The 19,167-nt window shown below is 28.5% G+C and overlaps 1 protein-coding gene across 1 annotated transcript in view; it reads right to left on the reverse strand.

Annotated features, from left to right (window-relative positions):
• LOC142332293 (uncharacterized) overlaps positions 1 to 18,775 on the reverse strand; it is a 29,889-nt gene extending 11,114 nt beyond the window's left edge. The window contains exons 1-4 of the mRNA XM_075378640.1: positions 18,553 to 18,775; positions 12,172 to 12,312; positions 8,862 to 8,997; positions 4,133 to 4,290 (exon numbers count right to left, since the gene is read on the reverse strand). Coding sequence (XP_075234755.1) covers positions 4,133 to 4,290; positions 8,862 to 8,997; positions 12,172 to 12,312; positions 18,553 to 18,612 — 495 coding nt within the window. The 5' untranslated portion in view covers positions 18,613 to 18,775. The remainder of the gene's footprint in view (positions 1 to 4,132; positions 4,291 to 8,861; positions 8,998 to 12,171; positions 12,313 to 18,552) is intronic.
• Positions 18,776 to 19,167: the final 392 nt, after the last annotated feature.

The raw sequence follows: 19,167 nt of genomic DNA on the forward strand, positions 1-19,167 counted from the left end.
TGAATTTCACGCGCAAACCATTGCTGGTACAACCTGCTGCCACTAGATGTGGCTAACTCTTTGTGAATCAATGTTCCAACAGCTGTGACACTGAGAGGCAGCATTGTTTACTTTCGTGCGGTTGTGTAACGTTGTGTTTTACTGCTTCGGCGAAGTTCTAAATGGCAGATTTTAAAGAGCAAAGAACCCGCATCAAATTTTGCTTCATGCTTAAAATAACTGGTGCAGAGACCCATCATATGCTTGTGGAAGCATTTGGTGACAATGTTATGAGTAAAAGTAAAACTTTTTTGAGGTAAAAACGATTCAAAGATGGATGAACGACAGTCGATGACGATGAGCGTTTAGGAAGACCATCAACAAGCGCAACACCGGAAAACATCACAAAAGTGCGAGAGGCTATTGTTGCAGATCATAGACAAACAATCCATGATGTTTGTGCAATCATACAAATGTCATATAGGTCCATGCAACGCATCTTGTCATACAATTTGAACATGAGACGCATTGCTGCAAAATTCATACCGAGACTGTTTGACTTCGACCAGAAACAAAATCGGAAGCTGTCTGTAGTGAATTGAAAAATTCAGTAAGAGATGACCCTAACTTCAACTCCAACATCATAGCCGATGATGGGACATGGGTGTACAGGTATGACCCTGAAACTAAGCAGCAGTCATCACAGTAGAAGTCGCCAAGTTCACTGCGGCCAAAAAAAGCATGCCAAGTTCGCAGCAACATGAAGTCCATGATAATTGTTTTTTCGACATCAAAGGCATTATCCATAAAGAATTTGTTCCTCTTGGTCAAACAGTCAATGGGATGTTCTATTGTGAAGTTTTGAAGTGGTTACGTGAAAGCATTAGGCGCAAACGTTCAGATCTGTGGGGTAACAACAGCTGGGTAATGCACCATGACAACACGCCTGCGCACACATCGATAGCAGTTCAGAATTTCTTGGCTTCCAAAAAGACGGTAGTGATTATTTATTCCACCCACCCTATTCGCCTGACCTTGCCACGTGAGACTTTTTTCTCTTTCCAAAAATAAAACTTCAATTGAAAGGCCGTCATTTTAACACAATTGAGGAGATTCAGGAAGAAACACAGAACATGCTTCAAACACTTACACCTTTATACTTCCAGGGATGCATGGAATCATGGAAAAAACACTGGGATCACAGTATCAATGCCCAAGGGGATTACTTTGAAGGAGACAGTGGAAATTATAAGTTAGGGTAAGCTACTTTATTTTTATGGTAAAATTCCCCGAACTTTTGGGTAGCACCTCGTATATCACCCACTACATAGTTTCTGTAGATTTATTACTGAAAAACTCAACAGATCATGATGAAGTTTTATGTAATCCTCAAATGAACTTTAGAGAGCGTGTATATAAAATTGCAGATGATTCGGATATGTACTTTGACTATATATTTTCACTTTCTTTAAAACACCAGTTTCACATTCAAATGAAACATTTACTTGTATTTTTTTAAGATTTTTAATTTTTATCAAAGAAATATAAATTTGCTGTTTTGTTTTGAAAAGAATGAAAAAATCCATGGTTTAATCTACCAATAGCTACATTTGTTGTATTTTCCGAAAAACCTTTTTTAGTGGAAATAAATAAATGATCAGTCATTCAGTACAAAAAACAATTTAGTCTACGTAATAAAAGCTTATTTTTAAAAATATAGGGGTTAGTAAATGTCAACCTCATTACTACTAATAGTACTTCATGCACGTCTACTACAGTGTTAATACTACAATACATTTATTCAGCACAGTTACTTTATTATCAATTTGTAACTAACCTAATACTGTTAAGTGTCACAACTGAACAGTTGCAACTGACGGAAAACACAAATCACTTCCAACAATGGTAGGATAATTCTTAAGCATACCATGCCAAGCTTACTGAGAAAAGTAAGGAGTGAGGTAATGAAAGCCCAAACAATCAACAGTTTCATTTGGTTTAACGTAGGAGGAAGTGGCTTAAATTTCTTACACCTCAGATGCAAAAACTGCACAATCATAAGAAAAATTTGGAGAGATAGTATAAAATAAAAAATTGATATAATAAAACAATACATTATATGTAAGCTCCCTCATATGAGTGTAAGGGAAATACAAAACATTATATCAGAATTTGACCTTTCCTCTTCATAATTTTCATCTGAAGCCCTTTCTGGCAATTTTAAAACAAGCTTTAATTATAGAAAAATTCATAATAGATATTACACATAGTAATCACATGCATAGCTTTCAGCAACTTAAATGTAATGATGATTTCTTTCCAGAATGCGAAAAAGAAAGCTTTTCTGTTGAGCCTCTTTCTGAAATGAGCCCCAAGCTAAAAGTATTGTGGAGTTGCAACTTGCTCTGAAAAGCATGATGTAATCCAGTCACTAAAAACCTTCACATAATTATTTTAAATATGAATGAACATTTCAAAATATTTAATATTATAGTCTCTCAATTTAAGTATAAATGTCAAAAGTATCAGAGTTTTTTAAAAGTTATTAAACTCCTTTTTGAACTTGTTACTCTAAACTACATACACTATGTAACACTTTAAGGTGAATATAAATTTACTAGAATAGCTTTCCTTGATTACAAATGTTTTGAAAGTAACACAAGGACAAGATAAAATTTTGCCTCTTTAGAGACTTCTGATGGAGAAGTTGTAGGAACAAAACACAAATGGCTCAAGTTTCGTCCTTCAAAAAACAATAATAGAATGAAGATTATTCATTCTCAATGTAGCAAACACTTATGTAAAAAGCAACACATGACTTACTATTGTCTTAACTCTAAATGGAAATATTTTTGTTAAGTTTGCTTAAATTTATGTACTGGAGTAATTTCAAGTGAAATTTTCATATTACAACCTATTTTTCATTTAATTAATGTTTTCATCCATTAGCATTTAATTTTATTTTTCTGCATTTATTAACAACTCTATAAAGTTAAAGAGTACAAAGAGTTACAGTGTCTATAACTGTATAAAACATTATGCTTTGAAATTTGTAAAATGTAGAATAGAAGGCTACAAGTAAACCAGAAAATTGCTATTTTTATATAAAATACAAATAATTTCATAAAAATATATTACTTGGGTCACATTGACCCTAAAAGTATGTTAATACAGTAAATGCAAACAGAACAGCAGAGTTAAATCAAATTTCGGAAATTTTTAGCTTACTATGAAATAAGTAATTTTGCTTTATAATAACAAAAAATAACCAAAACAGAGGTTGAAAAAAGTAATGTAAAGCAAAAATTGTGCAAGCCTTGGATCCAGATGGTGATCCTTGGCAAGTTCTTTTGCTGTAGGGTTTTGGAATTGAGTTCAAGAAGATGATTATCAAAAGTGTGATGTTTTACAAAACAATGGAATAGTCTTACAGTGAAGGTTTAGTATGGTGTAATGTACTAGGTTACTGGACCTTTCTTTCTTAAAGACCAATCACTTTAACAAATGTTTAACAAGAAACACTGGGACTTAATGTGCACCTAAGTTACAATGTTGTAAAAAAACCTCTCCAGTTGAGTCATTTTTTGGAAAAATAATTTTTGTATTCAAGTTATCAAATTTAAAAAAATATATGTTTGTACTCAAGATGTCATACTTTGTACTTCACAAAATTTTCTTACAATAAATGTTTGCAATCAGAGGCAGACTTTATTTATTCTGTTTACTCAATATATAATCAATGAACAAATGTTAATAAACATGTAGTCCAGTATATTGAAATTAATAATTACCAGAATCAAAATTTTAAAGTATTATATTGTATTTTAATCTAATGATGTGTAAATATATTGATTGTTGTCATGGCAAACTGAAATAAATATGTGTATAACAGCTCGCTGTTCTTCAAAATCATGATTGATTTCAATCGCCACAATAGCAAAACACATGTGTACAAAAATAGAGCTCCATTCAACAGAATTTTGTTGAAAAAACTGAAAACAATTGCAAGACTTTTAACAATCACTGTGCAATTGCTGCCAACCTCTTGGTATTAACATCACACTCACAACAAAATGAGTCTGCAAATTTTATTGTCACAAACATATTAATAAATAATTTTAACAATAAAAATAGTAATTAAATTTAAAAATACCTTAGCAGCATTTAAATCTTTAATAACAACTTTTTTAGATTTTGAAAATTTGTCTTCTTCAGGTGGCATATTAGAATATTTATCCATTAATTTATTATAAAATGAGCTTGCTTCTTGTGAAACGTAACCATAATCATCTTCATCAGGCTGAGATGGTCCTGCAAGATAAATATATATTTAAGTACAAATGGTAAGAATATAATAATGGAAGAAATAAAGCTGGTATGTACTAATAATTACATTAAAATAGCAGTTAAAAAAAAATTACAGATCAGTTATAAAGAAACTTAAAAAACCATATATGAACGGCTTTAGTGCAGAGTAACGTTACATTTTTGCAGTCAATACTTTGTGAAAGCCAGATATTTTTACATGGATTTGAATACTAGATCGTGGATACCGGTGTTCTTTGGTGGTTGGGTTTCAATTAACCACACATCTCAGGAATGGTCGAACTGAGAATGTACAAGACTACACTTAATTTACACTCATACATATCATCCTCATTCATCCTCTGAAGAATTATCTAAACGGTAGTTACCGGAGGCTAAATAGGAAAAAGAAAGTCAATACTTTGTGATTTCAATCTTTCTTTATTTTTTATTCACTCATGATCAATTTAATCTGTATACAATAAAAAAAGGAATTGTGAACTGATAATCTGTTCCTGTTCATGAAAATTTTATTACTTTACTATTACTTTGTTATGATGCAGCAATGCAACACTGGCCAAAACTGTAGTGCAATAGAACCTGGAGTCACAGAACACGCTTAACAAATGCATTTTTAGCAACTAAAACCATGCATCTTGCATATATTTTACATAACCAACTAGTGATTTGTTTCTTAAGATGGAATAAAAGTTAAAAAAAAGCATCCTTGACACTGCTGATGACAATTAAATATTTCAATTAGATAGAACAACTTAAAAGAAAATCTGTGAGTGGTAGAAGCAGTCAGTTTACTTCATCAATGCAGCAGACTAATCCTGATCTTCAAGGTGAAGACAAAATTTTAATTAAATTATTAACCGATTTTTAAAAGGCCTAATCAAATTACTTTTTTAATCGCATAATGACAAATCTTATTTCAACTTTCTGATATAAAAGTGTTCTTTTGGGAACATCAGAGAACAACAAAAAAAGGAATCACAAAAAATCGAATTGAGAAGGAAATGAAGTTGCTAGATGAAGACATTACTTTACAACAGCAGTGCCCAACCTGTAGCTTGTGAGCAATGTTTTGCTTGAGTACTAGTTTAATATGGTTTGCGACTGGCATATTCATTTTCATCAAGTTTATTAAAAATAAAATAGTTTTAGAAACTATATATATAGTGGCTATTAGAACATACATCCCTTTCAGCCCAAGTGACATGCCTAATAACCGGCTAGCTTTAAACGATGCACACTTGACATGAGCATCTACTTATACCTCTCACCTTCGCCTTAATGCAGTGAGTTATTATTCACTGTGTTAGACATACATGTATGTATATATACTTGCTTATATATATGTATGTATATAGTTATATATACAATGTGTATGGATTCAACATAACAGGCATTATATGTACAAAAGTGTTGCATTATGAATAAGTCATGAAAGTTGTTCTACAAATTGTAAATTCTATTTGAGCCAAACCACTTCAGAGCAGATTCTTCAAAATACTAAGTGATGAACTCTATGCTGAGTATGGAAGTTTAATGTTACTTTTATGAAGTTAGATGGATTAGTAAGAAAAAAGTCCAACAATGATTTATTTATAAAGCTCCTTCCACACAAAAAACTGTTTGTAGAACCCAGAAACAAAACTTAAGAAGAATTTAATTATAATGGCTGGTTGTCAAATTTATCCAATCATACAGATATAACAATCAAAATGAACAAACTAATTCTTAAACTTCAGGGGATTGAATTAATAGGAAGCGTAAATGCATTTTAGTCAAAATTAGAATTCCAGATAGCTCAAAGAATGTAACTCCAGCCATTTCACAAATCTAGAGAACTAAATTCAAGGAAATTTGATCAGATAAATATTCTAAAAATCTAGCTGAACTTAAGAATAGTTTCAAAATTAGATTCTCTGATTTTCGTAAAATCCTTCTAATCATTTCATCCATTTTAAATTCATTTGTTATTTCTGAAAAACTGTAAAAAGGTTGGAAATTTGTTGAATAAAAATGTCAGTGTTTTAGAAATGGAGATAACTTATTTTCAATCTGATCTACAACTAAAAACAAGAGTATTACGAACTGGTCTTTGGACACTTGTGTCCAATATCCACTTGTAAAAGAAAGTTTTCAAAAATTGAACTACTGCTTTGGATTAACGTACCATTGTGAAAGTGGATTTTTGACAATGAAATTTTTAAAATCAAAGTTCAGATCCAAAATAACAAATGAACATCTGAATGATTGTATGACTTGCTGTAACACTGAATGTACTAGAGAACAATAAATTGGACAAAGACGTGCAGTGTCAGTCTTCACATTGGTTTTTCATAAATTTTGTTTATCCTGTATTGTATTTAATTAGTAGTAGTAATAAACAGTAATAGTGTAATATTATTGTGTTTTCTTTTACCTATTGTTGCTGATTTTTTCAACAACAAAAATAGTTGTTGTTTTACATGTGGCTCACCTAAAATTGTTAAATTCATAATTTTCTCACAATAGACTAAAGGTTGGGCACCACTACTTTCGAATATGACAGCTTAAACCACTATCTGAGAAAAATTAAAATTAGATCTATCATTTACAAAAATAAATAAAATTACTAAAAATTTAACACATAATTAACAAAAATTCAGGCTGAATTAAGCAAATTTACAATAATCCGAAATTATTGTATTATTATTATTATTATTAGTTACAATTGTATTTTTATTTATTGTTTAATAAAATTATTAATTTATTATTTATTGTTTAAAAAATTTATTTTTAAATGCATTTTTATTATTGTTTATTATTATTTACAATTCAATTGTTAAGAGTAGCGTATATCTCCACACAAAAAATTTACATCTAGTGTTTTCCAAGTTGTCTAATTAAATTAAAACCATACTCATTCAAACATATAATTGTCAATTAATGTTAAGACTTAAATTATTTAACTATATTACACTAAATACATTGTATATATTTTACTACAGAAAAGAGACAGCATTAAAAGAAAACGCAATATCTCAAAACAAAAAATTAAATAGGTTGAGTCTAGAAATAATGCTAAACAAAATAAAATAAATAAATAAGATTTAAAAATTAATAAATATATTAGTGCTGACACATTATGCTTGAAGTAAATGTAAAAATAAATCAGTTAATTCTAACATAAGTGAACTTTCGCTCATTTAATAAAGAATGAAAAATACCTAATGATATTTAAGAATAAAATTCTACATAAAATATTTAGCATAATCAAATTAGAAGGAATTCAAACAATAAGAAATAATAGTGAATTCAGAGTATTATATAAGGATCAAGATATTATAGTTATAATGATAAAGAGAGAAGGCTGCACTGACAATAAGCATAATAAAAAAATCCGGAGGGCATTAGACTGAAGAAGTAAGAGAGGAAAATCAGAAGAGAAAAGACTGATGGAAAGGCCTCAGATGTAGGACAAGATGAAAGGACCTCAATCGTTTGGGAGCATGAAGCCAAAAACCAACTGGGGTTTATGTGGCAGAACAGATAGGAACAGATTAAAAAAAGCAAATTCAGTTTTAAATTTGGAAATTGCCAAAATGCAATTCAAGATAGTTTCAAAACACTTACCTTACATATAGAAAGGATTTTGCAATCCTCAATTGCATAATCAGCCAACTATTAAAAATAAACACAAAAATTTTCATAAAACGGTTTCATAATATATTAAAATGCAATGACGCATGACTATGGTCATGAGAAGTCAATTTGGCAACACCCAGTACTCTTAATTATGGTCATCTATATCATAGTTGATACCAAGCTCAGTGTAAAGCCAGTAGGCAACATCTCAGATAATAATTCTATGTATGTTTTTTTATAATATAAAGTAGTACATATAATTTTTTTACACATACACTTTTTATTACATAATATATTTTAAAACATTCATCGATCATTATTTTACAACAAATAAAAATAAAATAAAAACACGTTTTATATAAGGTATCATATATACAAAACATGTCTTGTATATATGATAGTAATTTTAATCTTTTCATTTTTATTGTAAAAAAAAAAAAATTGTTATGGTTGATATGTAATTTTATATAATTTATATACAACTGATGATGCAGGATCCCGCAAGTGCTATTGAAATAAAGAAAATTTAAAAAAATAAGGCGAGTGTCATTTCATTTACTTTGTAATTCTGTACTTGACTTGTTTAAGTTTGTTTTTAATTATAAAAAATACAATATATTGGTACAGACGAATGTGGGTATTGACTTTAGAAAAATCAATATATATATATAAATATAATGCAGCTGATGATGCAAATTAAGTTCGTGAAAGTGCTTCTGCTTATGTAATGAAATAAGGTAAGACATCCTATTTCAATTATTCTGTAGTTAGGTTGATCTATTAAATATAAAATGCACACAGAGTGTATCACAAAGTTCATATATATAATAAATTTCAAATAATTCATCAACACAGGATTATACATGAATGCAAATATATGTAATAAGAAAAAGATTAGTCAAATGTTAACATTAATATAATTCACAAAATAAACTTACCAGCCATTGTTACCACAGTGTTGACATCATCAACTGCATCTTCCATAACTGATTTATTAGCGGATTTTGTGCGTTTTAGCATAGTAGATACACGTTTCACAGACATTTTGTCTTGACTGCGTAGAGAGAGAAGTTCCTGAAAAATTGTAATTATTTTTTTTTTTTTAAATTGCATATGTAGCTGAGTACAATTATTAAATAATATGACAATAACACTGTAAAAATCTCTGTCTAAATAATGTGGTAGTTAAGACTATATAAATCTCATACAACAGGTCTATTTAAAACAAGTGTCAATGCTGAAATGTAATGTTGTTTGAAGCCTACTGAAGAGATTAAGACTGTTTTTCTTGAACAAAATTTTAACCATTTTTACATCACATAATGATTATCCATGTAAACTGGAATAAAGTAATAATTATAAACTATAAAGCTCCATTATTATAAAGGAGATCTGTTTTCTTTTTTAATACAAACACTTTAAAGAGAGTGCACAATATGATCTGTTTGTATCTAATTCAGTCAACCACATTACAATTCTTAAAGAACTGGTCTGATTTTATGAAATGTGGTTATACTAGACATCTAACATTATTTTGATAAAATTCAAAAAGAAGCCAAACTGAACCACACTTTATTAACATAAAACAAAAGCATAAAGAAAATTATTCTTAATGTGCGTGTGCAATATTTTTACTGTTGACTACTACAAGCCTGATTATCTGAGAAGCAGTGTAGTGTATGTATAAGACACTATACATTTTTAACAAAATGCATAACTTTAAGTGATTACCGGCTCAGAAGTTAATATACAATCAATGATAATCAATCAAAGTGATGCAATGACAACTTAACAACTCCTGGTTCATTGAGTTAACTTTCATACTTGTTTTTAATTATAATATTTCACCATCCAGAAGTAAATTACTGTACAATCAACAGTAACCAATCATAGTGTTGCAATGACAAATTCACAAATCCTGGTTCATTGTGTTAACTTTCATACTCATTTTTAATTAAAATATTTCACCAGTCATTAATTTCCTATTAATCCATTAGTTTTTAAACAAGAAAAGCAACTTGTCAAAAAATAATTTAGCATAACTTCAATGTCTGTATCTTATTTCATTCTATGATTATGTTCTTTGTGAAGAATAATCATAGGAAATTTAAAAATCCTCATTTTCCTTTTTAGATAGAAAACTAACCTTTATTTAAAAATACATGAATAACATACAAATCATAATGATATAAATGTGTATGATTTATTTTTTATAACTGCATGAAAAAATGTTCTGTGTAATAAATATTTGTGGGAGAAAACGTTGATATTGTTGTCTGCTGAAACATAAACCAAATTAATTTAAATTCAGTTAACTTTACAGAACACAAAGTTATTAAATAACTCTTTTTACAAACAAATAATTTTAATTAATTATTATTAACTACTTATTATTTTATTTTTTATTTTTATTATAGCGTTACTGAATATATGTAAGAAAACTGTATTATTACTATAATAGTAAAAAAATTACAAAAAATGTTGCTTTCATATATATACATATATGTAAATATATTCCATACATGTCCACATATATTCTATAGAAACATGTTTTATCCTATAAATTTTACAACATAAACCCCAAGGTCTCAAAGTTAAGACTTTAATCAAATTATTCTATATGATGCGTTCTTGAATCATATGATATTTTGTTATAAATAAAACTTCCTAAATGCTTTGAATAACTTTCTGAGAAGAAAATAACATGATTTGCAACTGAATATGATATTTTTGTTGGCAAAGTTGCTGGTGGGCAATTCACAAGTGACACTACACTATAGATCTCTGCCTTTAACTTACTGCTGAAAACGTACTGATCAATTTTCCTTGGAATCTGTATAGTTATTTATTTTAAGGATTATTTAAATATTAATCTTCTAGACTTTAAAAAAAAAAGGTGAATGTCAATTTGGCTTTTTGTAAGTTTTTCATGAATATTAAAACGACATTAAACGATTACAATTATTAACAACTCTCAAAAACAAATTACATTCAATGTGACTTAACAAAATTATATACAGAAAATGGTATATTAAATAATGTCAATAGTTGTTAGCATTATCTTTATCTCACACTCTGATTTGTTAGGTTTTTACTACAAAAGATGTTCGTTCAGTGTTCTGGAACCGTTTGGCTATTAAAGATCCCCATTATTTTGAAAACATATCTCAATCTTAATACTGGCTAGAATAATAAATAAAAATCATGAAGACTTTCTGTCATATCTGCTTACAGACAGTTCAAGGAAAACAAATAATTATGTTTAATTTTCCAGACCATACCAGCTGCAATCCAAAAGCTACTTAAATTTGAATGTATCAAGTGAACCAGTTGTATTATAGGTATGGCCACATTAGCACTTCTTATTAATCAATTTGCAACTGGTGGCATGCTGAGAGGATGATCTCTGTTTCTATTGTTTGTCATTTTTTAATTCAATAATGTAATTTTTTAATTAATTAGTGAAAATGAATCCCATTGGACACCAATTAATCTTGAAATTTTGCTGCTAAATCAAAGATAGCATTTTTAAGATAAATTTTAAGAAAGCATTTGGTGAACATGCTTTAGAGGCCAAACAAAAATGTATGATAATCACACAAAAACTGACTGTTGTAATTTTTAAAAATTACAAGTCTGAAACAAAGTAAGCAGCATTATTGTAGTGAAAGAATCCAACATCATTTAACTAAAGAAATCATAGCATAATTGAAACGGCAACAAATCGCAAAATATTTTGCTTTTGACATCATGCACAAAGATGATTTCCACCATTCAAACTGTGAATGATCATTTCTACTGTGATAGCTCAAAAATAACTGATGCCAAACAGCCTTGCTTGTGCATAAATATTTGGCATCAACTAACATGATAGGTCACAACCACACTCTCCCAACATGCCAAACTTCACCCAATATGACATCCTGTTTCCAAAGTTGAGATTGAAACTTAAAAGTCTGGATTTCAAGATAATTGTAGAAAACCTGTTTAAATTATAGAAGACAATGACAAGAAGTAACTTGCAGAAATGTTTCTAATCCAACTGAAAAAACAGGTACTTTGCTATCCACCCACAAGGGGACTACTGTAAAAGGAATTTCAATCATATTTAGGATAATTTAATAATTTTTTTCATACACTAATTTCTGAATTTTTTGCATAGTGTCTTTTATTAAAGAATTTTTTCTATAAGAAAATGTTAATTCACATATATAAATAAAATAGACCTTATATAAACCTAATACTTACATCTCTTTTTTTCTTTGCCTCTATCTCTTTCTGTCGTTTTTCCTCTTCTTGTCGAGCAAGAAATTTTTGTACATTTGCTGAAAGAGTTTTTTGCCTAACTTCCTTTTTTGGAGGCATAAATGTTGTCTTGTAACACCTAATCTACAATTTAAAAAAAAACAATTGTAAATTGTGTAAATATTTAATTTTTTTTTAATTTTTAACTACATATGAATGTAAAATGTCTAAATCTACAATTCATACTATTAAACTGTAGATACTAGTAAATGAAAAGATGAAAAATTTATTAGACATTATTTCCATTTTCTAATAAATAAGGATGGATGAAATACACAATTTAAGAATACAAAATAAGCACTTCAATCCAGCAGAATATAAGAAATTAACCTACGGATCGGTACATATATGTGACCTAATAATCCAGAAAGAATTTTTTTGTTACTCTTAAATGAAGGCTGACAAAGAAAGCCTTTTCACAGCTTTTTGTACATTCTAGAAATGCCAACAACCAGGTGTAAGTTTAAAACAACTGGTGTGTTAATTGTGTGACACATGTTTAAAAATTACTGAGATCAGTCAGGCCAAATGCATGCAATCATGTAACAATCTTGTGAATAACCTCTTTAATTCTATTTAAACATTTGGAAAATATTTTCCACTTTATAAATTTGTATATCTTTATAGGATTCTTTTTATTCTGGTTCTGTGAGTGTATAGCAGCTATAGATGTCAATATAATAAACAATAAGAATTTGAAATAGTAAAAAACACAGCAGAAGATCTGAGATGTTGAGAGAAGATCTGTGATCTGTAACAGTGATATCACTACATCAAAAAACTGATTCTGTCCAAACACAAAAAATAGCCAGAACACAAATCAGGAATTATTTTTTTATATCGATCCTCAATCAAGGAAGGTGCAGACATGTAGATGAAAAACTAACAAAGGTCTGATACCTTTGCTAGTCATGCAACAAATATTACACAGCATGTGCCTTGAACATGCTATAAATGTTCATACCAACTACTACAAACATTTAGAATAAGTAACATATATCACAAAAAATTATTTTTTAAGCTACATATTGTTAATAAGACTTTGTTTTCCATATGAATGGAAAATTATTGATATGTTTTTATTTTGCAACAGTTAAGTTATAAATGAGATTAATACTGTTGAAAATCTGATCTGCAGATTCTTAAAAGGCTGCATAAGACACACACCTTTTCATTATCATGCTTCAGCAGTATATACAGGGTTCTCATAAAATTTCTAGATGTTATATTGGTATCCCTGAAAGCCTTCAACCCAAAAGTTTGTTTATCAGCAGTTGTAACCACAACATCAGTTCTTGTATTGTTGTTGCGGTGAGTTTAGTGAGTTACTATGTTCTCGGTAAAGACAAAGCAGTGTGTTTTATTGATATCTGAATTAAAATACATAATTTTAGTTCAACGTGCATTCCAACATGAATTCGGAAGAGTTCCACCGCATAAAAATAACATTAACACGTTGGTTCAAACAATTCGAAGAAACTGGATGGGTTAAGAAACAGAAATCAACCGGCAGACCAAGTGTACCAGACGAAACGGTTGAACTAATTAGACAATCAGCAATTATTAGTCCTGGGAAGTGCATCTCCCGTCGAAGCGTCGAATTAGGTATTCCAAAATCAACAATTCACAAGGTGAACGAACTAAACCACTTAAAAAACAGGATTAATGAAGCAATGACTAACGAAGAAATGTTAACCAATGTTTGGAGAGAAGTTGAGTATCGTTTGGGCATTTGTCGAGCGACTAAGAGCGCACATGTTGAAATTTATTAATTATGTAAAAATATGTTTGAGACGACAAATTTGAAAAATAAAAAACATAAACTGTCAGTAATTCTGTTTTAATTTAAACCATGTTCAAAACCGCACCATTCTTTTATGATAACCCTGTATTATTCTACATATATAAAACAGAAATTAGCAGATACATTATAAGAATGAAACAACTCTTAGATTAATTTCGAAAGATAGATTGTATTACAATAATTGTACATCAACTTCTTGTGAAATATCCCAAGGAACAACTGTAAATTGTTAAAAAAAAACCCACATTGATCGCTTTTTTTCAATTTGAATCTATCTACATCAGTTTTTCTCTATTTCACTACAATTACCATTACATGCTTATCTAATCTCACATTCGAATGTAGTTTTCCAAAGATTCATTCATTAAGTTTTGGCTGTAGAATATTCCCAAAATACTTCAGATTTTCATTTTAATAACTTAAAAACATACACAGAATGTAATTATCTATTTTATCTGCCCTGTAAACTAGGGCTGTTTTTTAAAAACAAAGGTCTTTTAAAATATAACAAACGACCAGTCAAAATATGAAATATTTGATTCATTATGCAATTTTTAAGGAACAGTTCATAAGATCTGTTTAATGATCATTTACACGAGTTAATCTGCCCAAGTGTTATAATCCATGCGTTATACAGACTAATGTTGCAATAAGGTATTTATACTTTTAATACATGTATATGGACTAAGTCAATGAAGATTAACAGACTCACTAGACTGTGGCAACATAAAGGATGTTACCAATTTTTTAAACATAAAAAACTATTCTTGAGCATGTAAAAACTTACAGCTCATTCCAAAAGCTAAGAAAGCCTTTTTATCTTATAGATAATTTATACAAATTCTTTTATAATGAAAACTTCTGTTAACAGACCTACTAATGAATTCCTCTACTAAATGGAATCTATAAAAATAGTCCTCTCATTTCTTGACAGTCTCATGATACTGGTCTTTTCAGTATTTTTTCTAATCTTTTCCCCACAAAATTTAATAAATTTATTAGTTTTAATAATAATTATTAAATTATTGAAAGATTATAAATATTAATTAATTTAAATAGAATTGTTTACTTTATTTTTAATAAATTTATTTGGCTAAACCCCAAGTTTAATTACTCATAAAATCACTAATATGCGTTTTACCTTATATTTCATTACTAAGGACACTTTATAACTGGTTTGTGATAAGACACCAGTATTAATAAACATATTTTTTTCAAAAAGAAAAACACCGAAGGAAAAAATGAAAACAATTTATGCAAAGGGAAAACTTTTTATTAAAAAAAAATAATGTTTTACACAAATGAATTAAACAATTTCAATAGATCTGCAATAGCCACAGAGCTTACTTTTCATGAGGCTACTGAAAAAATTCTATAAGTGTTCATATAGCAGCGTAATTTTTATACTTTTATATAATCCAAATAAAGAACTATGCTAAATCCTTGCTGAAATAAATTATAAAAACTAAAAAAATGATAAAATTTTTTACTTAAAATCAGAAATAGATGATCATTTCGATTACAATCATCAGTAGACAATAGTTAAAAGTAGATACAAAAAATAAATAAATAAATAAAACAATGTAATTCTAATATATTCTTGCTTTCTTTTATGTCACTGTATGAAGTTTTAATCCAAGAAAATACAAGTTTACCTTTAGTTAGAAATAAATGACAAAATAAGAAATAATAAATATTATAGCAACATATTCAAAAATATACAATGTAATATACTGCAGATATTATATAATTTACATATGTGTATGTACATATACATTAATGTACTCATTTTACAGTGTTTCATACGTAGTTGTTATGTCAATAATAACTATACCTAGTATTATTTCTTTTGTCATTTATTATTAAATATGTTCACTTATTTTCTTATATTTACTTTTTCCTCTGTCTACTGATTGTTACTACATTTATTTTATTTATTTCCTTCTTAAATGTACAATATTTTTTCATTTTAAAATTATACAAACAGAATACTAAATTTTATATAAACAGTGAATCAAAGGAAATAATGAAATTACTAAAGAAAGCAATCCCATGTAAAAGAGAGGTGTGACACTTACATATTCATAATTAACCAATTTTGAGCAAATTAGATGATTAATTTAACAGCTTGAGGGATTATTAGATAGCCAGAAAAAAAATCAATTAAGTCATAACAAAACGTTTTGGACCAGCAAGAGGAAATAATTTAAAAATAGAATGAAATTATCAGAACAATAGAAAATTTAGATCTAAAAAAAGTAGCAAACCTATGGGTTTACTCAAAGACTGCGAGAAGTAATCCAAGGTTAACAGAAACAAAAATTTGGAAAATGATAATACTTCACAAATGAAAATTAAAATCGGGAAAGCTCTATATTATTATCAAAGAGGAGATTTTACACTAATTCAATAGAAAACAAAAGCCCTAAAAAAACAAAATAACTGACCCTCCTTGGAGATTACCATCAAATTAGGTTTGGTAAGGAAAACCTGATGCAAAAGTGTTGTTAAGAGAGACTTGTCCTGCAAAACTTATAAGCTTAGATTTAGACAATACTGTCTACATAATCATTATCGCACGTTAGATGACTTCAATCAAGTTTGTTGATTTTAAGTAAAAATTTTGTAATTTTTATTTTTAATGTACATTAGTTTTCAAATTTATTTTATAAAATAATTAAACTGATGATGCAGTTTTCAAATACTTGTTAATATGTTTTCAGACAATGTTTTCAATGCTACATCAGTCTTGAAAAGATCATTTGGTATTTATATAATGATTTTTTTTTTAATCTCTTTGTAAAAATAAAAGAGATTAATATCTAAAATTAACATGAAACAGGTATTTGTCTTAAGAAAATTTAATATTAAATTTAAACAAAGAAATGTCTGTATAGTTAAAGAAAACCTAAATAAAAAAAGATTACAATCAGATTATAAAAAAAAAACAAGGCAATAAAAAACTTAACTTACAGCATAATAAACTATGCAAACAAAAATTATGAATTGTCAATTCATAATATGATACTTGACCAGTACGCATATTTTTTCTTATGTATACAGCTACTATATATATAAATATGGTACAGTAAATTTGATTAACCTGATTAAAAATTTGATTATGCATGATTATCAGTAAATTTGATTTATCGCCTCTAATGTTGGAGAATAACATACATAACTTGTATATTTTACATTAATTGGACAAAGTTAGTGGGTAAACCAAGTGTAGGTTATGTTTGGAGTAGCGTCTCGACCTTTCATCCAGAGGTCCTGGGTTTAGGCCCATGCCTGACCAGGATTTGTAGTGTGCATTTTCATACACACTACAAATCATTCATCTCATCCTCTGAAGCAATACCTAATGGTGGACCTGAAGGTTAAACAAAAAAAAAAACATAACTTACACTTGCTAAACCTTGACAAATTAACAGTAATATTTTGATTATTTAAATAATAAATTTGGTAATTACTGCTTATAATAGTTATTTTAATATGTAAAATAGTTATTTGTGCATTAAATAATTAAAACTGATAATCTAACCAAATGTAACCTTAAAACATTCGCAATCTTAACTGATTTAAAAAAATGTAATTATGGTAAGACAAACAATTAAACACCAGATAACACAGAATGCTAATAGTTTGTTTTTTTTAGCAACTCCCTGATTTCCTTCAGTTACGATATAAATGTAAAATTCTAAATGGCTGGAAAAACAGTAATTGTAATTTAAATAGTAATACGAGACGAATTACCAATGCCCTATAAAAATTACAAAATTTAGAATTTTGAGAAGCTAATATCAATTAGGCTATCACAAATCTAGGTTATTAAATCCTTTAGATTAAAACCATAATGCCTTAAAGTTGTAAGTTATAAATCAAGATAAATAAAACATAGAATCCATGCAAGGCAATTTTAAATATATTTAACAACAGACCTATAACCTATTTGATTCAAACTTAAGGAATTTTACTGTAATGTAATTAATACAAGTGGAATACAAAGGATAAGTACAAAGAAATTTCAAAACTGAGTAAACATCAAGTATCAAAGGCCTATTATAAATAACTACTGTATGTTGAATTCAATATTTCTCATTTTGAATTTAAATAAATAAATAGTTTTAATTTTATCAAGAAAACAAGGCCAAGTGATCATAATTTATGCATTGCAAACGTACAGGTTACACTTTGTATAAATATTCGCCATTGATTTAGAAGTTTAATGAATGTAAATTAACGAATCTCACATGGAATTCTCGACCATATCAAATGACACAAGTCTGATCTGATAAGCGTAATGAAATACATAAATCTGACTAGTAATACGACACTGACAAGTCATTAAATTTAAAGAAAGTTATGTACACCACAAAATTTTAGATACTCTCCATTTCGACTAATTCATTCTCATAAATTTGTTTAAACTACAATATAAAATTTGTAGAACTTACATTACCAGTAAAACGATATCCAACTATGTAAATAGAATATAAATGAACCAAAATGTAACTTACTCCATCACTTTTTTGTGATGTATTATTTTGAGCTGCATACATAAGGCTACCGTAATCCATTTTTATTTTATAATTATAAATTTTAGATCTAAATTCATTTAAAAACTACTTCATTAGGATGAAACACGTATAGAACTAATGACAATATGGCTCGCATTACAATCGTCTACACGCACAGCAAGACTTTTGCACTAGACAGAAGTGTCCCAAGACTTCTACTGAAAACAGACATCAGCACTATCTCGCGGCAGTAATAATTTCATAAAAAATATAATATGAAAAATACAGTCAGAACACCAATATAAAATTGTAGGATCGTCACGGATGAAGCTCCACAAAAATAAAACTGGCAAACGTTCAATCCAAAATAATTGCACTTTATAATTATTATAAATATTAACATAGAGTACTTCTAACAAAAAGAGGTGTCGTCCATGAAAACAGTTGTTTGAATCGTCAGCTTTTAAGTATTGTAATGCTGTCGGTAAGCAGGTCAACTAGGCTGATAAATTCAAGCCCTCCATAGTAGATATTAGGGTTTTGATACAGTTTTCGTAAGTTAAATTCTACTTGGTAATAAATGTTCAGAAATAAAATCCAAAGATATATATTTAT

This window comes from Lycorma delicatula, chromosome 11 (assembly GCF_047948215.1).
Source record: "Lycorma delicatula isolate Av1 chromosome 11, ASM4794821v1, whole genome shotgun sequence".
NCBI lineage: Eukaryota > Metazoa > Arthropoda > Insecta > Hemiptera > Fulgoridae > Lycorma > Lycorma delicatula.